This window comes from Ambystoma mexicanum, chromosome 2p (genome assembly GCF_040938575.1).
Source record: "Ambystoma mexicanum isolate Mex_15411 chromosome 2p, UKY_AmexF1_1, whole genome shotgun sequence".
Taxonomy (NCBI): Eukaryota; Metazoa; Chordata; class Amphibia; order Caudata; family Ambystomatidae; genus Ambystoma; species Ambystoma mexicanum.
Window position 1 is genome coordinate 588,889,493 of NC_090923.1, and position 23,862 is coordinate 588,913,354.

The window sequence follows — 23,862 nt, forward strand, 5'->3', positions numbered from 1 at the left end:
CCCTGTAAAATACAAAGAGCTGGTGGATGCCTTTTGTGCGTATTGTCATTTGAGTCCAAATATGAACTGATAGTGCTGCTCTTTAACAAACCAAAATGGAACTACACAATTTTGACTGCATCTTGCCCATTTTGAACCTCACTTTTGCAAATACCAACAAGGAAGTCTAGTCCTCGCCTGGGACCTGTTTGGAGAGTAATTCCGTGCTGATAAAGGGACCTAAAGTGCACTGCTGATTGATTACCTGTATTTACTATTGGACTTAACAGTTGCAATGGAGCTGGCCAATCTGCAAGGAGCTGACAAATCCTTCTGCAGTCTCCCCCCTCTCCTGTTCTCTCCCAGGCCCTCTGTACAGCCCTGTCTTCTCACTTCACCACAAAACTCAGGACATACTGTCCACCTCTCCTCTTCCTCTAGTGGCCCCCATCCAGCCACCTCTCGTTCTCTTCCTTTCTACTGTTTCCATCTGACATAACTTGAGAAGGTTTATAGACAAGTCTGATCTATGAAAGTGTCGTCCAAACAGGTGCCCCCTGCTCTTCCAGAAACATCAAGGACCACGTCGACACCCTCGCTTCAGCCTTGGCTGATTTCTGCAATCACTCTTTAGCCACTGGATCTTTCCCCTCTCTCCTCAAGCACTCCCTTGTGCACTTTCTCCTCAAAAGACCTGCTGATCCTACCTGTCTGGAAAAACTACCTCCCAATCTCTATCACTCCATTCCTGGGCAAACTCCTGGAAAAGCTGGCCATCTCCCAGCTTACTCTCCACACTGAATCTGTTGGTTGTGTGCATGACCATCAGTCTGGGTTCAGAGCAGCCAGAGGCACGGAAACTGCTCTCCTGAACACCCATGAAGATCTGCTTGCTAATCTTGAATCCAGCCTTGCTTTTGTCTTCATCCTCCTTGACCTTTCCTCTCCTTTTGACAGTCAACCGCTCCATCCTGATCAAGCAACTCTCCGAGAACCTGTGCCTCAGCTATCAGGCTCTGGAGATGCTGTCCTCCTTTCTCCTGGACTGACCCTCCCAGGCCCAACTTGGGTTCTTTCTCTCCACCACCTCTCTCTGCACTTGTGGTGTTCCGCAGGGCTCTAACCTCTCACCCTGGATCTTCAATGTCTACTTGGCCCCCTTCTACGACCTGATCTCTACCTTCTCCTCTAACTTTAAGTGTTACGTGGATGATACTCCGCTCGCCTTCAGGCTCCCCTCGGCCTCCTCCCCTCTCTCGCTCATTCCGAACTGTCTGTCTGCGATCCAGTATTGGTGCACTTTCAACAACCTTTGCCTTAATGCCAGTAAGACGAGATCCTTCTCATTAGGACCACTGCTCCCGCTTTCCCTCTTTCACTCTGGCCGCCCTCCTTGGGCCCTCTTCTTTGGCCTTCCTGTGAGGCAAAAAACCCTCTCCTTCTTTCTGCACATCACAGACCTTGCCAAAAAGGCCCACTACCAGCTGCACCTCCTTAGGCGTATTCTTCCTTTTCTCACTTTTCCCCCAGAAGCTCACTGTCTCTCGAGCTGTGATTCTATCTAGGCTGGACTCTCTGCACTCTTCAACTAATCCAGAACAGGACTGGACAGGACTGCAAGACTTATCCTTGGCCTCAAGCCCAGTGACCGTATCTCTCCAGCCCCGATATCTCTTCACTGGCTCTCGGTGGCTGCAAGGATCATGTTCAAGGCCCTCTGCAACGTCCATAAGGCTTTCTGGTTCCGAGGCCCGCACTACATCCAACTCTCTCTTCCAAAATACCTTCCTTCTCGAGCCCTTCGCTCCGCTGCCTCCAACACTCTGAGGGTCACAAGGTTCTCCAGTCAGAGAGTGAGGATAGATCTCTCTCCTCTGCAGGTGCTGCCTTCTGGAATGGCCTCCCTGCCCTTCTCAAACTTGAGCCGTATCACCTGAAGTTCCCGGAAGCAGCTCAAGACTTTCCTTTTCTCCGCTGCTTTCTCTTTCTCTCCCCTACTTTCTCTTTCCCTCCCCTACTGTCTGCAGCGCTGACTCAGTCTCACTGGGTACCAGCCCCCTCCACGATCAGTCTCCCCTGCACTGCCTCCGAGTCTACCGTGCAATTATGGGCTGTAACTGTAACCTCTACAGTCCCCTACCTCCTAGCACTTACCCAGATCCGCGCTGCCCTGACTGCACTTCCTCCTTCCCTCTACTTGACACTGTCCCCCCCCCCCCCCATCTCCCTTCCCACTGCACTTGGTGTCGTCGCACTTGTGTGAAATGAATGAGACGAGGCCTAGTAAGATTGTTTGTCTTGTCCTCCCTTTGTCTTCCCTCCCTTGTCTTGTCGCGCCTAGAAACACTTGTGCACATGTGCGTTATGAATGACTTATGACATGATATATATCATATTATATCAAATTGGACCATGCCATATGCCTAGGCCTCCTAAAGTACGTAGATCTTAGTGGCACGGTCGTTGCCTAACACCACTGGTTTATTGTAGTCCAAAAGGACCACTACAGTGGGGCAGTTTCTTTACACCTCTTCTGTTGTCATTTAGAAAAGGTAGTTCCTTAGGGTCCCTTCTTGACGCCCTTATTGTGTAAACTAAGCCTGTAGTTGCCTTCCTTGCATTGTTTGAAGTGATCTTTTACTCCTACGCCCCATCCCCTTTTCTCCATAATGATGGGAGTCCCTCCAACGTGCACTGCAAAATCCCCTCCCCTTTACTTTTTGATGCATGCAAAGGGAATTCTGGGGCATGCCTGCCCTTGCTGACACTAGCCTTGTTTGCTGCTCGCCAGTACAAGGAGCCTAGCACCTGCCACAACATACTTTTTCTGTAATGTTGTTGAACTTGATTTTTCTAATTCATTGTGACCTCTGCCATACCCCACGTATGCCAGTGATAGGCTTCTTCTCTTGCGCTTCATCTGTCAGAGCTTCCCTTCCTCTGACACTCACAGGATTTGCCTTGGTTGTTTAAGGCCCTTGCACCGGTGGGATAGCTGTTTAACGTGCTACTCTTTCGGATCCTGTGCACTTCCATGCTGATTGAGCCATGGGAAGGACCCATTTTGGTGAGTCTCCTCCAAGCACGTCTAAGACTTTGTCGGGTTACACTGTTGAAGGGTGTCTCGTGTGTGTGTGAGGCAAATGTACTTTTTTCATTGGCACCCAGCCGGGGCAACTCCTTTCCTGGCACTTCCAAAGTTTTGAGGGGTCCATCGAATCCTCCTAGATGAACCAGTGGTGGCCCACAGGCATTCACAAGGTTCTTACCGGCTTTCGGGCGGAAGTTTCCTCAGCAGCTACTACTGGAAATCGGTCCAAGGGGGCGCGGGTTACCAGTGACCTTGTAACTGAGGATTCTCTGATACCTGCCAGGCCTACACTCTAGACTCCCCTAGAACCGGGTTGGCTCCTGAGGGTCAATGCGGATCTAGAACTAAGGGCTCCATGTCGCAGGCAAAGCCTTCCTGTCTTCCACAAAGTCTATCTACAGTACATAAGATGACCGACAAGGACAAAATTGGCGTCCGAGTAGCGTACCACTTGTTCACAAGATAAAGGGGTCCTCTCCAAGAAATGCTGCACTGAGACCACCTAGTCCCGGGACAGATCCTACGACACCGGGCCATGATCGCACACATTGCCGTCTCCAGGTGAATTGGCTACTCAACCCACCTCCAGGGGACTGGACTCTCTGATATCAATTCCCTCTAGAGTAGAATGATGAGCATTCCTCCAAGGCACCGGCTGGAACACATCTCACTAGGGAACATCCTATCCTTCATACTCCTTGGCACCATCTTCACCTTTGGCACCACAGCCTCATTAACCGTATTTGGTCTGAGCGATAGCAACGATGCTTAACCCTCTTCCCAAGCCACTTCTACCACATCTAATTGGACACCATCGTTGTTTATCAAATCATGCCTGGCACATGAGTGCAGATTTTCTGAAAGGTTCCAGACTCGTATGAAGTCTGACATCGCAGCATACTATTTCAGGGCATTGATCAGGGAGCTCATTCCCCAGATCCCTAGTTCTCATTACCTAAATTCAAGTCGCTGCAGTGCTGAGAGCACCAATATCTGCAGCTCCCACACCAGGAGCAGTGCCTCTCCTACCACAGATATGCCACCCCGGACAGTAGTGCCACAGCCCATTGTGACAACACTTCCAGATACTGACATACCCAAAGTCAGCAAGACTATGACTGGCCAAGACACCTCAGACATGGACATGGACAAGGACCCTGCCTGCGATGCAGAAGAGGGCATTCCTTGTTCGGGTAAGGTATTTGTGAAGAGCCAAGAATGAGACACGGACACAGGGGACTCATGTTTGTGGATACAAACTTTATCAAAATAATAATGGGGGTTGGGAACGGCCCCACTGTCCCTAATCTAGGAGGTATTTCCCTACCTCAACCAAAAACTAAGGGTCTGTCCATTGTCAAAATGTCCAAAGCAAAAATGTCCTATTTCTGCTGAAATCCTATCATAGCCCTCACATTAAAAATAACTATTAGATGCTAAGGATAATGTCTTGGGCTTGAAAAGTGCACAAATGTTCAAGTTCAACAAAAGGTTTAAATCAAACAGAAATCTCCAATGGATAGTGTTCACAGTTCCAGGGCATGGCTCCCTTTCCCAGGTTTCTCTTCACCAAAGTAAGAAGTTCAAAAAGAATAACCTAGTTCCTGTAGCCCAAGAGGATAACTCACTCCTCGTGGTGTTGCAATCTTCCTGGAGAAATGACTCCCTTCCCCAGGTTTTCTCCTCATGCAATGCCGTTCAAAATCCTAAGGGTTTAAATCTACCTTTGGATTCCCTTCTTAAAATGCTGCAACTTTGGTATGGATCCCAGACTCACACCTGGTATACTCCCCTGCCTGGTCTTTTGTCACGTTCCTTTCAAGAAGGGGTACTGCCCTTTCTTAGTGATTTGCTTCAATTCTCTAACTTGCCTGATATGCTTTCCTGCCAGGACTTTCAATTTCAACTTTATGGGTATGAATCCCAGACTCCGTTCGCCTGGTGTACTCTCCTGTTAGGACTTTTAACGCAACAATCAATAACTTTGGGACCAGGGGATATTTAGCTTCCCCAAGTTCCCCTTTTCATTTGGGATACTTGTATTTTCCTTCTTCCCCCAAGTACTGGGACAATGTAGATTAGACGTAGGGCTTCACCTCTCACTTGTGCTTAGGATGCCCCAGCCTTCTACTATGGGTTCACTGATGCTCGAACGGCTTCCATAGCTTCTCTGACCACCGTTCAGGTCCTGCTTTGCGCCTGCTCTCTCTCTTCAGTACGGACGGCACAGCTCTGCGCCGGTTGGCATTCTGCATGTCGCAGCGGCTTCCCTTGCTCATCAGCGTGTCCGGTGCCTGTGGGAGTGCTCCACCAACACAGAAGCTGCTGTTATTGCTCTTCAGCTTTGCTCGTTTACTTCTTTTTCTCCAAGGGTCACTGGTATCTCTGTGCTTGCCTGTCTACTTTAAAGCTTGGTTTATCTGGCGTAGGCTAGCTGTTCGGATCTCACTGTGTTTAGTTGCTCAGCTGTTCCACCTTTGAACTCCCGTGGTGAGAAAGGGAGATGCTCAGAGTCCATTGGATTTCTCCAACTACTATACTGCTTGTTTGGATTCAGTCGCGCAATGTTCATTCTGGTTGCCCTTTTCCTCATGTCAGGGTTTGTCAATAGGTTGATTTCAGAATATCGAAGGATACTGTCAAGAGGCTTTGTGGGTTGTTGAGGGGATTATTACAATATGCTATCAAAGCATGTGAAATGGAGGGGATATCCCTAAAAGGGAAAGGGGATACCATGTCTCGTATGACAATGTCTCACTCCAGCCCCCACCGCGCGAGGTTCGCCTCCCCATGTGATCTTTACTCAAATTGCTGCTACAAGGGTAAGGTCAGTTAGCCACTGCCATCCACTGGCCACATGACGAGAAGCTACCTCTGGAAAAGGAGTGATGACCTCAGATTCATCACACATTTTATGACAGACTGCTTGGGCTGTCAGAATTCCTTGCCGTCTCCACACCTGAAGAACATCAGCAAGAGCCTGGAGTCTGTCGGAAGTTCTGACTCACTGCACCTCGCACAGTTCAAGCCTAGCCATCCAGAAGGTCGTATTTGCAGAGGCTACGAAGCTGTGGGAGAATCTTCACTTCCTGCAGCCTACAACTACAAAACTGGACACCAAGCTCCAGATCATTGGCATCAGTTATTTGTTAAGAGATAGTTTCTGCTGCTTTCCTCCCATTGAGTTCTATGGGACACCCGTTCTTTTTGCTTTGGACCATTGACCTGAATTTTTGGAGTTAAGTAAAAGCTTCTGCCTTGCCTCCCTTGTCCTTTTGCTCATTGTTAAGGGGAAGCTGATCCGTCCATAAGACTATCAGTACTGAGACTCTCTCTTTACACATTTCTTGAATTGTTATAATTTCACACATCACCCTAAATTTAAACTTTGTATCCTTGTAACTTTCTTCTAAAATGGCTTTTTTGTTTACTTTTACAATGTGCCTAGCATAAGATGGTGGCAGCAGATATTTCTTTACTGTGTTTTATACTATTTACTCGTGCCCTTTTGCATTTACTGCTACTAAAGGTGACTAGCACTCTAAGATGGCCATGCCATGAGTTTTTTCCTCTTCCTTTGGCCATATTGTTCTGTGAACTTTTTCCTGCCTTCTCGGGTCGGGAAATGCCATATATGGAATGCCCTTTCCCAGGGAAAGCTGCTGTTTTTGCCAGCTAATGGGTGATTTGTGTGTGATCCCAGATGTGGGTGCTGGGACTGTCTGGTTCCAGTGCTCGTCCAGATGCCTAAATGTTTGTTGCTGTCTGATTGGATAGCCACTGCCTGTGTAAATGGTGCAAATGCTTACTGGCGGTGGACCGTGGTGAGCTTCCAGTCCAAATCTTGGATGAAAGGAGGGCTCCTGCAGCCATTTGACAGATCATCGTTGGAACCAACTCATCCATGAGGAAGAGCATCCAGTTGACAACCCGAGTGCGACCCCGTCAGCTGATCAGCAACAACTCATGTGAAGTCCTGGTGAAGCCTTGCTCCTCTGCCTTGTCGGTGTTTCAACCCCTGGACCAGTGGGAATGAACAGTTTTTACCCCTGCTCGAGGATCTATGCTTTCTGAGTCTTCTGAAGTGTCCATGGACCAACTAGTGGTCTGACCAGCTCTCTCCTGGGCTACCTCACTGCAGCCGTTGCCGTTCTGATTGCAATCTTGGAACTTGGAGAATATTCAACGTGTGCATCAAGACTCCTGCTTCAGCATTTCAACCTTCTTGCATCAACGGAAGTCGTAGAGGACCTGCTCCTTTATTCGTCCCTGGAAGATCACCTGTTCCCATCTGACCGTGGTGACTCTCATTGCACTCAGTCTTCTTCGCATCCTAGAGGTGTCCTGATGTCGCCAGTGTTAGCACATTTCTGAGAATTCTCCCTAATTCCCTCCACTTTAGAGCCCCCTAGCACCTTTGGTGGATTTTGAGGACTTGATTTTTTTAACCTGGAGAGAGTGAGACCCTTTTTCCCACTCATGTATTTTAATGTGATTTCTGAGCTTTGTGTTTCTTTTGGTTATGGAGCCTGACACACTCCATAGGCATCATCTTTTACATTGTGTCATACAGCACCTTCAGTGCAGTGGCACAGGGAGGTCTTTCAGATTTCCAAAGGTTTAAATACCTTCTCTAGGATAAACTACTGTTTTCCAGAGCAGTAAAGACAAATTCACTTTACTTACATTTGTAACTTTCTAGACCCAGCACAATACTTACATTTGTAACTTTCTAGACCCAGCACATGCTATCTTACAATAGGGTGCTTGCTGGAGGGGTTACCTAGTATCCCCTTTGTCTAGCTTCTCATGTAACAATTTTATGTTACCCTTTCCTCACTGGATGGCTGGTGGCAGTGGATTCATTTTAACTACCGTGTTCATTTACCGTGGGCTGCGTTCGCAGCTGCAGTAAAGCACCCAAGGGTGCCATTTTTGTCACAATGGCCCGTTTTTTCTTTTTTCGCCATTTCTTTGTAGAAAGGTCCTTCTTGAGATTTATTCTGCGCGCCAAACCAGGTTTGGTCCCATTGTTTGCTTTGCCTTTGGCGGGTTTCACAAGTGAAGCTCGCCTCTGGCTCCCGGGTGTCTGGGTTAGGCAGGAAGTGAGGGAGGTGCCCGAAACTCCCTGTGCTTAGTCTCCTAGGAGACCCAAATGCACTTTGTAGAGATCGGCCGGCTGACTGTTCGGCAAGGACAAGCCACCCTGTTGGGTGACTGACAGCTAGGCTGGAATGAATGGGAGATAACTGAATAAAAGGCGAGGCTTTTGGCTTGGAAGGCAGAGTCGACCATTGGATGAAGGAACCGAAGAAGAACTTAAAGAGGACGCCTGCTGCAACTCCTGGATTGTTGATTTGCCCGCTGCTGCCCTGCTGCTGTGCTGAAACTCCAAATTTGTATCGACAGAGAAGCCCCTGCAAGGACGACTTCTCCCCTTGAGTGGTGGGACCAATCAACTCCAAAGTAAGCCACCTCGACATCCCTCTCGGAGCTGGTTGAATTTCCACAGAGTTGCTACTGGAAACCGTATAGCCAGGGAGAGGAGCACCAGATTGTGCGCGTTGCTTTTAAGCTGGCCTAGAGCTTCAGGAAGATCCTCCGGACTCCCAGCAAGCAGGACTGCCTGAGCCCCTTCAACAGAGTGCGGGACCCCAGAAGCGAGGAAAGCCCATCTCGGCAGCCAGGAACCGCAGTGTTGCTATTTGCGGTAGACAAGAGCAGCTGAAACATTGAACAGCCACTGATTTGAAGATTGCCGTTTGCGAGCGGTGACCGTCCCATTGCAGTGCAGGAGTCCCCAGAAGTCCTCCCTCTTGTCCCCACGACTGAGGCCCAGAAACAGTGAGATCTGCAGAGCTGCACATGAACAGAAGTCATCTGCTGCACTTTTTCTTCCATTCAAAGGTACTGTAAAAAGTCTGAGAGAACTTACCTCTTACTGTAGAGTTGCTTGCATCTTATGCCGCTCACAAGTCTAACGGCTTGTGGCCCTACATTTGATTCTTCTTTTCTTCAAAGACTTCTAAAACATTGTGCAAAGACCTTTCTACTTACCCACCAGAAGTGCTTCATCCTATGTAAGAATTTTGCCTGTTGACTTTGGCTTAGCCTATTATACTGAATGACTCTGCTTAGGGGATCCGAAAGTATTTGCCTGCTTAACAATATTTGTGGTCTCTTGTTCTAATAATCTTTTCCTTTTACCAATTTATAATAGTACTCTACATGCAAACAGTAATATATTAATGTCCCCAGCACCCTAGCTATTGAAGTCACCTGAGGGTGTAGTTTGTGTCTGTGGGCCATCCCAAAAGGGTCTTTACTGATTTAGAAACTCGGAGTGTACAGTATTGAAGTGTATTTGTGTGTTGATATTATATTGCTTCCTTCTGAAGAAGGCTTATTCTGACTGACTGATAAATACATTAATAATTGTTTATTCAAGAAACCTTGAGTGGAAGAATTTATTTGGATACTTGTCACTGCGAATCTCTGTGCAACTCCCCTACAGCTCACAGTGACCCCTCTTGAGATAAGCCTGGCTGCTCAACATGCTACCGGAAATGTGTAGTACAAGCTTATACCAAAGGTTGGGTTTCCCATACCTGTAGTCAGAGTTGTTTGTAGTGTTACCAGAGGGTACTGCATACAAACTTTGCCTAACAGCCATCAATCATCACAGCAGTCTGCATCTTTTCTTCATTTGGGTGTTCAGCTGGAAGGTGTCTGAAACCGATTCCTAAGCACTGTGACCGACAAACTAAATCCTGCATCCGAAAGTGACTTCTACAACCGCGACCCCTGGACCTTCCTCAACCAGACCAAGCACACAAAGCTATGACCCATGATTCTGGAAACTCTACCCTTGAGAAATCTGAATCTGGGAACTAAGTTAACTTACTTGTTCTATAAACCCCCCCACCCCTCGTTCTCCATGGGTTACATGGAAGTATCGTCCTTTCCCTAAAATACTATTTCCTCATTTTGGTCGATGGAGGTCTGGTCAAGTATCCCGTTAAAGGCCTATCAGTTACTTTAATTACCTGAACTTTACTTAACTTTTTAACTTTGTGATCATAACCACTGGAATCTTGCAAATCTCTTAAAAAACCTACCCCTGAGATATAACTTTGGAACTGGTGACTTTAGGTGACAAGGCCCCAAACTATCTTTGGGTTAGATTGACTCAAGTGAGGGGGGAACTATTCTGTGGTTATTCGAATAGTCTTTACTGAATTTCAAGTACATAAGTACTTACCTGTGTTTTACTGGTTATTGAAGTCCATGCTTTCTTTCTTCTGATGGTGAATGTTATATCTAATTTATAGTAAGTGTGTGACAATATTTGACTAGAGGTTGTACTTGCTTGGTATGTATTTTAAAGGCCTAATAAATCATTGTGTATTTTGGTACATGCCTGTCTAACTTGAATTTTTGGTGGTACTCGGTGTGAAAACATCATAGCCTGAGACCACTCTCACACCCCTGCTTGAGACTAAGCCTTGCAGCTCTGCTACCTTACCTTTATTGTGCTTGGCTAGTCCTCAGTGTTTCCATGTTCACCATGATGGTGTGGCCTTCCAAAATTCACCCCAGGGTTGATTTTGGAAATCCATTTTAACATGGAGTAATCAAATTGGGAATAACAAGGGGGGTCCTGGGAGACTCTGCCAGACATGAGTCCTGGTTAAAAGAGCCTTACAGAGTCTTTAGCTCACTATCTTTCACAGAGGAGAAATATCCTAAACATATCAGTCTTTGTCCTGCACTTGGGCATCCCAGCACCGAAATGCTAGGCAATTCTCCTCTGAACAAGAGTACCAACAGCAACCCCAGACACGTGTTTCGGTCTGGTTGAACCTCATCAGTAGGGTGTAGCTGTGCCTCTCTAAGAATAGTGAGCAAGGGGTCCACGTCTGGATTTCCCTAGTAACTTAGTGTGAGACCCAAAGTTACTTGAAATATGCAAATAACAAGGGGGTTCCTGGGAGACTATCTGCCAGACATGAGTCCTGGTTACAAGAGCCTTACCCAGAGTATTTAGCTCACTATTCTTTTTTTTTTTGTTCATAATATTTCATTGGGTTTTACAGATGAGCATTACATTGAGCATGACAGCAATAACAAATCAGCAATCTCTATGTATGTGAAAGTGATAATGTCTCTCAGTGAGATCGGTGGGAGGGGGACAAAGATGGTGGTCTGAGCATTATTGTCCGCGGCCCACTCTGTCCGCATTAGCCAAGTGGGTTTCGGTGTGCTAGATTGCTATGGCATGAGACTGTAGTTTAATAAAGCGGGCTGCTTTGGAGCCATCTAGTTAATGGAGGCCTTCTGGTGAGAGCTGGAAATTTGGCGACGTAGTCCATTGATGGGTCCCACATGTTTAGAGCTCTGCTTAGAGAGCCTGTTCGGATTGCGTTAATCTTTCCGGCCACCGCTATGTCCCAACATTTAGCCTACCAAAGTGCCACTCAGGGTCCTTCTTTGTCTTTCCACACCCGGGCCATTGCAATTTTCGCTTCTAGGAGTAGGTGCGTGCATAGCCGGGGGATTTGGCCTGAGATTGGGAAAGCGCCATCACCTGTGTCGCCCAAAAGGTTGATTCCGGGATCCCATGGGATAGAGAGGCCAGGAATTTCCTTGATGCGTTTAATTACCTCTAGCCAGTACATTTCTGCCTTTGGGCATGTCCATACCATGTGGAATAATGAGCCGGGTGCCGGGTGCCGGGCACCTGCGCCAGCAGGTTCAGGGAATATTCGGATTGGCCCTGTTGATTTGAGCCGGAGTTGTATAGTACCTGTAGCAGAGTTTATAGCCCCCTTTCCTGTTTGTGATGCATTGTGAGCTTTTATGCAGCCTGACCCAAATTTTTCCCCAGTCTTTGACTTCAATTTCCTTTCCCAAGTTCTTTTCCCATTCGAGCATGTATGTATCTTTTTTAGATGGGTCTGCCCTATATAGGAGTTGGTAAAGGGCCGAAGTTATGTCTTTGCTGGTAGGTGTCGTTAGAGATAGCTCCAACGCTGTTAATTCTCTGGAGCATTTCTCTCTGGTTACCCTGTGGGACAGCTAATGTCGGATTTGGGCATAGTGGAATCTTTCTCGTTCATCAACCCCGAATTTTGCTTTGCACCTCTCAAATGAAATGGGTGCTCCTGCTTCTAGGAAATCTCTGGTCTTTTGTAAGCCTCACTCTATCCAGGGTTGGAAGCTGTGCAGAGATTTGCCTGGAGAAAATTCAGGGTTGTTTCAGATGGGGTTAGGGGGCCCAGAGATCCGCGGATGCCCCATTTCCGGGCTGCTGCCTTCCAGCAGCAGACTGTTGTTATCGTTGCCAGTAGGGGGCCGCTGTTTGCTTTTGGTTTTATGGTTTTTAGGTGTGGGAGTGCTGAGGGCGCTACCGGACACCAAGCTTCTTCGAGATGTGTCCATTTCGGTGTGTCTGTCTCTTGAGCCCATGAGAATGCATGGGACAGTTACGCTGCTAGAGTGTATCTGGCTGGATCGGGAACTCCCAAACCTCCCTGTGCTATCCCCCTCATCATTATTTGTCTGCCGATGTGAGATTCCCACCCCCACCCATACAAATTCTTGAATTTTCCTTTGTAGGGCTGTCCAGGACGGATCCGGGATATGAATTGGTAATGCTGTGCAATGGTACCGCCATCTGGGGATTAAATTCATCTTAATGGCGGTAATCCGACCAAACCAGGATATTTCCTGGGGCTTCCACCTTTTAAGATCATTTTGGAACTCTCTAATCAATTGCGGGAAGTTGCTTGAATACAAGCGTAATGGGTCGTTGGTGATATGTACCCGAGATACTCAATTGCACCTGTCGACCATGAGATCGGCATTGGGGGGCTGAGGGAGTCTTTTTCTTATTTAGAGAGATTAACTGCTAAGGCAGCGGATTTGGTTAGATTTACCTTGAACCCTGATAGGGTCCCGAATTCTGCGATCTCCTCCTGCAGGGCGCCTAAGGGCATTGCCAGGTTTGATGCTGTAATTAAGACATCGTCCGTGTATAGCGCCATTTTATATTCATAGCCTCCCACGGATAACCCACTTATTCTAGTGTTTTGCCTGATTTTTGCTGCGAAAGGCTCCATGGATAGAGCAAAGATTAGGGGAGCTCACTATTCTTAGCGAGGCACAGCTCCACCCTACTGATGAGGTCCAACCAGACCGAAATACGTGTCTGGGGTTGCTGTTGGTACTCTTGTTCAGAGGAGAATTGCCTAGCATTTCGGTGCTGGACTGCCCAGGGCAGGACAAAGACTGATATGCTTGGGATATGTCTTCTCTGTGAAAGATAGTGAGCTAAAGACTCTGGGTAAGTCTCTCGTAAACCGGACTAATGTCTGGCAGAGGGACTCCCAGGACCCCCCCTTGGTAATTTGCATAATCAAATTGGGTACACACACCCACTGGCTGCTAATTAATGTTTGTAGTGGTAATCTGGAATAGTGGTGGATGCCTTACTCCACATACTCATGCAAATGACTTGTCTTTAGGAGGAGGGACAGAGCGCGACACACTATAAACCTTCTCCCAGGAAGAGGCCCCAGAAATGTATTTACACTTAGAAAGTCAGTTCTTTCTTTGTGGTGCCCAACTACACCAATGGAGGACATCTCCAGGCCGAGTGGGGCTCTCTTCACTTTTGAGAAAGTGTCGGAAGCCAAATTGCTAGAAGCTCTCTCTCAAATGAACCCCACACACGTGCGCAGAAAATATTCTGCCCTCTAGTATTATCCTGCAACACAAAGAACTCTTCGCCCCAATCCTACTAGAACTGGTTAATGCCTCTTTCAGGGAAGGTGTGGTTCCGAAGGATTTAAAAAAGGTCACCATCACCCCATTAATAAAGAAGGCAGGCTTAGACCCTAAAGACCGAGCCAATCTTCGTCCTATAACCAATTCAAACTTTGTACTCAAAGTTCTAGATAAATTAGCCACGCAACAACTGCAATTGTATGTGGAAGAACAAAATGCCCTTCAACAGCAATCGGGTTTTAGACCATCCCACAGCACCGAAACGGCATGTTAGATCTCCAAAACCACATGCTGGGGATGATCGATGGCAACAAAATAGGGATGCTAATGCTGCTTGACTTGAGCACAGCTTTTGATCTAGTCGATCACCAGCTTCTCATCAAAGCCCTTAAAGAAAACGTTGGTTGCTCAGAAGAAGCTATAAGTTGGCTGATTTCTTTTCTCTCAGACCGCCTGGCGCGGATTCACTGGGGTAATACGTTCTCAGACTCCTGCCCTATACACTTCGGGGTCCCACAGGGGGCAAGCCTGTCCCCCATGCTCTTCAATATATACATGCGGGCACTGTGTAGCATCCTGGTCAAGGCCTGGGTGTTTTTTACAATCTACGCAGACGACACACAGCTCATTGTTGAGCTGAGTGGAAACCATGAGAATCAATAGGGAAGATATATGGCATGATTGATGAATGGATGCAATCCAATTGGATGTGCCTAAATAACGCAAAAACTGAACTGATGACTTTCGGCTCAAATCGGCAGCTATTCAATCTAGGAGGCGAATATAAGTTTTTTTAAGATCAAGGACGCCATTATAAAAGTTTCGGCACAGGTCAAAACTTTGGGAATGATGGTTAATGCAGAGGTTAATGCAGAGGTTAATTCTGAAGCTCAGACCAATTATCTCATAAAAAACACAGCCTACTACCTCAAGTTAATAAGAGCAGTAGAACCATTCCTGAATGAAACAAACCTGGCCACCAGAGCCATCATTCTGTCCAGGCTGGACTACGGGAATGCTCTGATGATTGGTGCTACCGCGAAAGAACTGGCGAGATGCCAAGTGATTCAGAATGACGCGGTCAGACTGATCAAAAATTTGAAAAGAGGGGACCATGTCACAGACCAGAGAAGGTCACTGCATTGGCTAAAAATGGGCGAGCGGATCAGTTTTAAATCTCTTACGCTCGTTCATAAGTGCATATATGGTAAGGCTCCAGGTTATTTAAAGAACTGTATAGTTCCATACGCGCCACAAAGAAGTCTGAGATCAATGGGTACAGGACTGCTGGTCATTCCCAAACACAGAAAATCAGGTCTGGGCAGAGCCTTTGTGGTACTGGCTCCTCAAATGTGGAACAGACTTCCTGAGATCTTGAGAATGGAGGAAAACCTCCTGGCCTTTAGGAAACGCCTTAAGACACTTATCTTTCAGTAGGAATTCTCGGACTTCCTCTCTCACAGCTTGTAAGGATGCCAAGGGTGCATCTTACACTTGGGTTAGGCTAGGCTGCGTTTGTGTTATGTTTACTGTGTGTTTTGTCCCAAAGCGCCCTGATGCCCGCGGGCTACAGGCGCTATACAAAACCAAAATACATACATGCATACATACATTTCCCGATCAATAAGAGCCCTTAGAACTATGTTTGGACTAGCAAAGCTGTGAGACTGTGGGGCTTGCCTGAAACGGGGGGGGGGGGGTAAGCAGAGCTAGGGGAAGATATGCTGCAGTCTATGCTGTGCACCTCTGGCTTTAACATTTTACAAAATGTCATGGCTTGCTGCATTGTGTCTGAAATGTATTAGAAGATGGGGGGGGGGAGAAGGGCATGCCATAAGGGTCATTGGATTTTTTATTTTACAACTTTATTTTATTTGGTTGCAAACAAGGGATAAACGGTGCAGTATGACATATTTGGTAGTTGTCAATCAGGAACAGAATAAGTAGTGAGTAACCCCTTCCCTCTCCCAACTGTAGCAGTTCTTGCCGCTCCCCCCTTTGTTCTCCCAGCTTTAAAGGAGCTGGCTGGGAAGATCCTGCCTCAAGTATTGTCCTGGAGGAACAAAGCCTGAAGCTGTGGCTTGTGAGTTTGTGCTGGAAAGTCTTGGTCATAATCTAGGATTGGGGCCCACACCTCTGCAAATTGATGCAAAAGGCCCTCTCTAGCTGCTGTGACCTTTTCTGCCACCAGGATGTCCCATATTTTAACCCACCATAGGGATATTAGTGAGCCCTCTGGAGTCTTCCAAGTCTGGGCGATCGCGATGCTCCACGCTAGAAGCAGCTGACTAATACGTTTGGCCACCGACCCAGATCTTGGGTAAATCCCAGGAACTGGCGCACCCAGGAGGATTACCTCATGTTTTTTCAGAAGCTTAACCTGAATGACAGCTTCAGTTATCACAAGTACCTCCTCCCAGAAGGCCTGAGCCGTTGGACAGTCCCATCACATGTGTAAGTAAGTGCCTTGCATTCCACAATTTCACCAGAAATATAGGTCCAGTGAGCTTGTGGTGGAAACGTGTTGGGGGCTGGGGCGGTGGGGGGGGGGGGGGGGGGTCTGTTGGAGAAGCAATTTAAGAGCACATTCATTGTTTGTGACAAAAGTTGCGGAAGAGTAGCTTCTCGTCCAAATGTCCACCCAGGTATGGTTTTCGATCTGGCAACCCAGATCCTTTTCCCATTGTATCATATGCCGGGCGAAGAGTCAGCATGTCCTCCTGCAACAATTTGTACAGTTTAGATATGTTTCCCTCCTGCAAAGTAAATTTAATTGGGCAGAGGTCACATATGGCCCTTTGTCGGACTAGTGGGTATGTGTACCAATGCCAAAGTTGGGCGTAGGAGAATCTATCACCTTCGGTTAGTTGGAATGTCCCTTTGCAGTTCTCAAAAGTACAAGGTTGGCCGTTGTCAAATAATTGTGCCAAGGTTTGGAGCCCTCCCTTCTTCCAGTTTTTGAAGTTCATAGGATGAATGCCTGGAGTGAAGGATGAATTGCAGAATACTGAGGTATGCGGTCCCAATCTGATCGGGATACCCTTGGACTTCATCAGCCAGTCCCAAATTTTCATTGTGGCTATTGTGGAGGACCAAAGGCCAGGCCAGGATTTTAGTGCAGATTGGGGAATATGTGGGAGGGAACGGGGGTAGTGGCAGTCTTGACTGTTCAATATCCACCCATTTGGGGGAGTCGTATGGGGAGGCCCATGCCTGGAAACGTGTCAGTGATGCAGCCACATAGTACTTGCCAAGGTCATGAACCCTCAACCCACCCTAGTGAGCGTTGCCCATAATTGCCATGTTGGGGATCCTGGCTTTCTTACCTTTCCATATAAACTGTAGCATTTTCCGTTTTAAGTGAAGGGGGTGGGGGGGTTAGCGGGCCAGCCACAAGGAGAGTGGAGCAGAAGTATAGGAACAGCAGAAGGAGGTTCATTTTAAAGGCTGTAATCTGCCCCAGCAGCGAGATCTCCTGGGTGGCCCACCTCTTCAGATCAGATTCCAGCTCTTTAAAGAAGGGGAGAAAGTTTGCTGCGTACACCTCTTGGGTGGGCTGGGATGTGCAACCCCAGGTAGCATATAGTCTTTTTGCTCCAGTGAATGGGGCAGAAGGGGCGGAGGGCCTCTGTCCTCTGAGTTCAAGCCCACTGCCAAGGCTGAGGATTTATGATAATCAATAGCAAACCCTGCCACCTTGCCAACCCTTTGTAGTTCCAAAAGAGAGTGTTGGAGAGAGGGCTGGATATTTGTCAAGGTGAGTAGCACGTTGTTAGCATAGAGAGAAAGCTTGTGGTGCATCTTGCCAATCCTGATCAGGGCGAAGAGTAAGGGAGAAGGAGGGCACCCCTGCCTACTCCCACAGGATAAAGATAAAGGCTCTGTCTGACCTTGGTTAACCAGTAAAGCAGTTTTTGGGGAGCTATAATTGGCTAGGACCATCTCGCGAATAAGCTGGCCGAACTGAAAGGCTTCAAGGGTCAAGCGCAGCAAAGACCAGTTGACTTTATCGAAAGCCTTGGTTGCGTCCAGGGCTAAAAGCGCCATTTTGTGGTTATCGGAGGCCAGCACCTACACCAGTTGTTCTCCCCATTATGAATCCGGTATTGGTCTGAGTCAGTTGTTTTAGGTAGAACCGAGGACAAGCGATTGGCCAGCACTTTAGAATAGATATTGGCGTCTGTAATGTGATGGGCCTATAAGAGGCACGGGTCATGAAATCGGGATATTAGGAGAACTGGAGCGTGATCATATAATATCCTTGGTTCTATAGACACTTCATCTTCATAACACAGGAGCTGCGGCATTTCAGTAGAAAGTCAATGTGGGAGGAAGATCGATTGCATGTGAGAAGAAGGTGAAATCTCTCTCTCCCGGGTGCAATAGTCTCCATGTGTCAACCACCCCCAAAGCACTAAATAAGTTAAGGAGACCCAGAGCGAGTTTGGAGCCTTTTGTTGTGGGTGGGATTTGTCTGCCAGGGGGTCCGGAACCCCATTAAAGTCTCCCCTAGTGACCAACTGATCCTCAAGAAAGGGGAGAAGCTTAGATTCCCATTCCAGGAGAAAGGCTTCTTGTCCTTCATGGGGGCTATAAACCGAGACTGATGTGTAGAGCTGACCAAACAACCTATCTTTGATCCCTGTAAATCTGCCCTCTGAACTGTACAGTGTTTTCAGTTTTATGAACACTACCCCTTTCACCAGAAGAATGGCTGTGCTTCCCCTTTTCGATCCACTGGAAGCCAAGTATTCAGCGGGTAAGTGTCTATTTCAGAGGCAAACAAAGTCAGCTGGAAGAAGATGGGTCTCTTGCAAAAATACCAAAGAGCCCTTTAGGTTTTGCAGACGTTGATACGTGTATCTGCGTTTGGCCGGAGCATTTAGTCTCTGAACATTAAGCTTTATGAAGTTTAGTTTTTGGTGGGGCAGGGGGATCGCCGAAGAAGGGAGTGCCACTGTCTGCTGGTGTGAGGGGGATTCGGGTGGATGTCATCCGTCATCTCTTGCTGTCCTTGCATCATTTGCCTTTAGCAACCAGGTTTTTAACTTCTAACTCCAACTGGTAAACTGTAACAATGAAACAGTGATAGGATTGGCCATAACGCCCTGTTGGAAGCTGCCTGGGATCTTCCTAACGAGTGGGCGAAGGCTGCATGAAGCCAGGTACCCAGATCTTCATTGGTAGGTTGGTTGTGCTGGCTCGGTTGATGGGCGATTATGTTCCAGTGAACATCCGCTAATGGACAGCCAGAGGCCATTCAGGTTTGTTGTGAGGGTATTTTGGATTTCCGACCTCGGGCTATTTTCGCCTAGGTGTTTCGCTTAGACAAGGGAGCGTCTCTCCTTGCTAATGTAAAGGGGCTGTAGGGGGGAGCCTCCGCCTTCCTCTGGGGAGGTGCTCGGTAGAATATACTCTGCTTGCTCCAAGGAGCTGATAGTGCAGTTTGTGCCATTTAGGACACACTCTAAAGTGGCGGGGAACAGCCAGCAGTATCTGATCTTCTGATCTTGAAGTAGGGTGGTCAATGGTCGGAGCATTCCCCTCCTTTGTACCGTGGCTGTGGCAAGATCCTGGAAGATTTGGAATGACAGCCCTTGGAAGGTCAGCTCTTCGCGTGTTCGGCTAGGTGCGAGAAAATGTTGCTTAACCGTGAAGAAAAGGCTTCTCGTGAGCACATCTGGAGGAGAGTCCGAAGCTGATCCTCTGCGGGAGCGGAGTCTGTGGGTGCGGTCCAGGTGCAGCACCGACTTGTCGAGATGCAGGATGGGTGTTTGGAAAAGGTCCCCTATATAGTCGCTCAGGGCTTGGTCAGTGACAGATGAGGGAACCCCCCTGATCCGCAGGTTGTTCCTGCGGGCTCTCTTTTCTATATCTTCCTGCTTGCGTTCCATGGGGTCACTTCTACACTTCAGTGCTTGGATTTTGTGTTGTAAATCCGCCACTGTCGCTGCCTGGTCTGTGGTTTGGTCTTCCAGCTCACTCAATCTCTTTCGGTCTCCAGCCCTTGTTTGTTCAGGCGGTCTACTATTGTTGCGATCTCTGCCATACAATTGCGGTATTCCAGCTTGATCTCTGACGTAAAGTAGTGCATGTCCTACTTCGTAGCTAGTTGTCCTCCTGGATAAGGTGGAGATAGGGGCTGGGATTTTGCAGACTCCAGTCTTTTGCCTTTGTCAGTGGGCTGTAATAGGGTTGCAGTGTCTGCATTATTTTGAGGTTTCATCTGCTTCATCATTGCCAGTCTGTGGTTGGATGCGCCCCCTACGCTGGGTATAACCGTGGGGTGGGGGGAGGGAGCGGCTTGAATGGAGCCTCAGTGAACTAAAGAAGTGAACCAGCAGGATGAGTGATAATGAAGAGGGGTGTGTGTGTCCATCTCCTAGTGGTCGCCTCAGGTGTTTAGGGTTATTTCTGCCTTGGAGCTGGGGTACCCTCTGGCTCCTCTGCCCACCTTCGCTCAGATGTATCTCTTAAGGACTCCCAATCTCACACCCCCACCATCTGCAGCCCCAGGGGTCTGCAGCAGCACCTTCTTAGCGAGCCCCTCTGCTGTTTCTCACCTCCTGAGGTGTTGGAGTGCTGGTCGAGTGATCTTTGGCTTCCAAACAATTGTTATCCGGCTGATCCAGATGCCGCGCCATTATCTGTTAATCTGGGCCCAGGGATGGATGTTATGTAGGAGTCTGCTTTGTTGTCTTGCGCTATCGGGTGCCAGACGAAAGTGATGCGTAACGAGGAGCTGGTGCTCCGTAGTCTTCCATTCAGGTATAGCGCCCCTGGTCCCACCCACCGCTCCGTAGAACCTCGCCGCAGATCCTCCTGTCTCTGACTCGAGAGCCAGAAGCGTGGGGAGGGGCGCCAGGGAGAGAGAGGCTGCTGAGCAGATCGCCAGGGCCCCGGTTATGTGGTTGCCATTTTCTCAGGCTCTGCCGTGGGAGCGATGGAGCTACCGCAGCTTTTTCTTCATTCCCTGGCAGTGTTGGATCTTGCTGCTAGGTTTGAGTGTGCAGCGGGCGCTGCCGTACATCATCCTTGCTCTGGGCACATCAGCTGAGTGTTGGAGCCGGCACAGGCGTCCTCTACTTGGGGCTTCATGCGGAGGCCATCAGAGCAGCATCTGCATTGTCGGTGGTGCTAGCCACGCCCCCAGGTAATTGGATTTTAAGGTCCCCTTGACCGTGGTCGAACACTGTTGTACATCGGCTTTCTTGTTTCCATCCTCCTCTGAGTGTACCCTCAGTGAACTAACTTAATCTGTGCTGCATGCAATCACAATAAAATCAGTCAAGAGGAGAAATGTACATCTGTCAATGTAGCTAGGTACAGACTTGGTAGCTGTTGGAAGTGTAACTTTAAAAAAATGCTTTACTTGTTTTGTATAGTGATATATACGCTGATGTTTCAATACCATGAGTGTTGTAGGAAAAGCAGGCATAGTTCACTTCTGTTCACCATCTTACCTTCTGCTTTAGGTTGCTGTAATCAATACTCTCTTTGAAAGGATCCCAGAGTTTTTGTATGACAGGTAAGCTTTTGATGCATATGTGGTGATCTTGCCTGTAATCGTTTCATTGCTGTGTTGTATTTGTCTTTACAAATATCGATTTGCATCCCTGTTCAGTGTCGGATGTTTATTTTGTATTTTATTTGTATTTACATACAGCGCATTACACCAAAGCGCTGCACAATAAAAACGGTAAATGAAATCAGTATGGGAAATCCAATCAAGTCATCATGAGGAAAGAAAATGTTCTTTGAGATGCGTACGATAGAGAGGGTAAGAGGAAAGAGAGCGAAGAGCCAGCGAGAGCATATTCCAATGGAGAGGAGCTAGGAGAGTAAATGAGCGGAAACAGGACTGGGCATGGGGCGACGGACAGTAATGACAAACAGGGACTACGAGCGCAGAGAGCGAGATGGGGAATCGATAGAAAGCAGCGAAGAGAGATGGGGAGGAGAAAGATTATGGAGAGATTTGAAGACTAGACATAGAAAGATACATTTAAGAAGAGTATGAAAAGGGAGCCAGCGGACAGAAGAAAGGGCAATGGAGACAGATTTACTTGGTAGAGAGAAAACAAGAGACAAACGGAGGAATTATAGATAGAATAGAGTGGGGATTAGTGGGAGGCAGGAAGACCAAAGATCCAGGAGAAACGAAAGAAGTGTAGAGAGAAAATAAGAGGAGATTAGAAGTTTGGGAGCAGTGAAAGTTAGAAAAGGACATGCTTTACAAATATTGAAGAGGTGGGCTCTACAGGAGCGGGAAAGTGAGGAGATATGAGAAGAAAAGTAAAGGGAAGAGTCAAAGTGAACACAAAGATTACGAGCAGTAGAGGAGATAGGTAAGAGAGGGAGGAAAAAAATGGAAGAAGGAGAGGAATAGCTGAAGCGGAAAAAAATAGAATTGAGTACCAGGTAGTGTTCAGCCATCCAGGAATGATAGGTTCAACAGACAGGTTGAAACGGTAGCGTGGATCTGAGAAGAGTAAGAGGGTAGAAGGGTAGAAAGAGTTGTCATCAGTGTAGAGGTGGTTTGAAAGACCAAATCACGAGATAATCACAGCAAGAGGTTGTGTGGAAAGTGAGAAAAGAAGGGGTCCAAATACAGAGCCTTGGGGGATCCCATGGGAGAGGGGAAAGGAGGGAGAAGCATTACCTGCAATGGAAACCGAGTAAGTGCGATCAGGCAAGTACAGGACCAGGAAAACCCAAGGAAGACTGGGAGGAGAGAAGAAGATAGTAGTCAACAGTATCAAAGACTGCTGATAGATCTAGGAGAATTAGAATAGACTAATGTTTGGCATAGCAAGCCGAAAGAAGAGGATCGCAAACAGAGAAGAGTGTTTTTTGTAGAGTGATGGGGGCGAAAACCAGATTGAAAGTAGGGAAGAAGTGAGTTGGAGGAGATGAACGATGAAATGTGAGAGTAAGCTACACGCTCAAGGAGCTTAGATAATGAAGGAGAGAAATGGGGTGAAAGTTCGAAGGAAGAGAAGGGTTCAAGGAGTTTTTTCTTTAAGAATAGGAAGAATGGTGGCATGTTTAAAGAGGGAAAAACAGCATTCAGAAGAGAGGTATTAAACAGGGTAGTAAGAAAGGGGAGAAGACGAGGAGATGGAAGAGGATCAAGAGGAGCCGAGGTAGAGTGAGTCTTGACCAGGAGGACAACTGTGTGAGAGTCAGAAAGAGGGGTGAAGGTGGATAGAGAAGCCGCAGGCGAAGATGGTGAGGAGGAATAACTAGAAGTGGACAGGATATTATTACAGCGAAATGCGACTTTGGAGGATAAATACTGATCCAGATTGTGGGCTGAGAGAGAAGAAGAGCAGATTCAGGCGACGATGGGGAAAGAATACGAACTAGTGTTTGGAAAAGTCGGCGAGGATGTAAAGAGCAGCAGTGGAGAAGATCGAGTAGTAAGACTTTTTTGTCAGAGAGAAGAGCAGTATCAAATGCAGAGTGAGTAGAAGAAAGAATAGCAGAGTCTGAGTCCACAAAAGATATGCGCCAGCAACGTTCGGCATGACAGAGACTGCTACAATGGTAACGAAGTTGTTGAGTGAGCCAAGGTTGAGGAGGCTTCTGAGTAGGATGTAACGGAGTACCAGGGTAGAGACAATCGCGAGACGTAGATGGAGAAGAAAAAAGGGAGGCAGTAGTAGATTCAGCAGGAAGATGAGCAAAGTCAGATAGGCAGGGCAAAAAAGATGTACATGTGGAGGATAACCGAGAAGAATCAAAGGCACGAAGATTGCGCCGGAGGAAGAACTTAGTAGAGGAGCGGACTGATGGATAGTAAGAAGGAATGATAGAAAAGGAGAGAATATAGTGGTCTGAGGAATAAATAGGAAGAGTAGCAACAGAGGTGATGAGAAAGCTGGGACGAGAAAATTAGATCGAGAGAATAGCCAGTAATATGGGAGAGGGGACAGATGACAGTTTATAAGAGTCAAGAATAGAGATAAGTGGAACAGAGGAATGAGTTGTAGAGAGATGGA

At 47.5% G+C, this 23,862-nt stretch overlaps 1 protein-coding gene across 5 annotated transcripts in view; it reads left to right on the top strand.

Annotated features, from left to right (window-relative positions):
* FANCD2 (FA complementation group D2) overlaps positions 1 to 23,862 on the top strand; it is a 2,923,540-nt gene that overhangs the window by 306,477 nt on the left and 2,593,201 nt on the right. For all 5 annotated transcript variants that reach the window (XM_069644087.1, XM_069644091.1, XM_069644090.1 and 2 more), the window contains exon 7: positions 21,334 to 21,386. In XM_069644087.1, the coding sequence (XP_069500188.1) occupies positions 21,334 to 21,386 (53 nt within the window). The remainder of the gene's footprint in view (positions 1 to 21,333; positions 21,387 to 23,862) is intronic.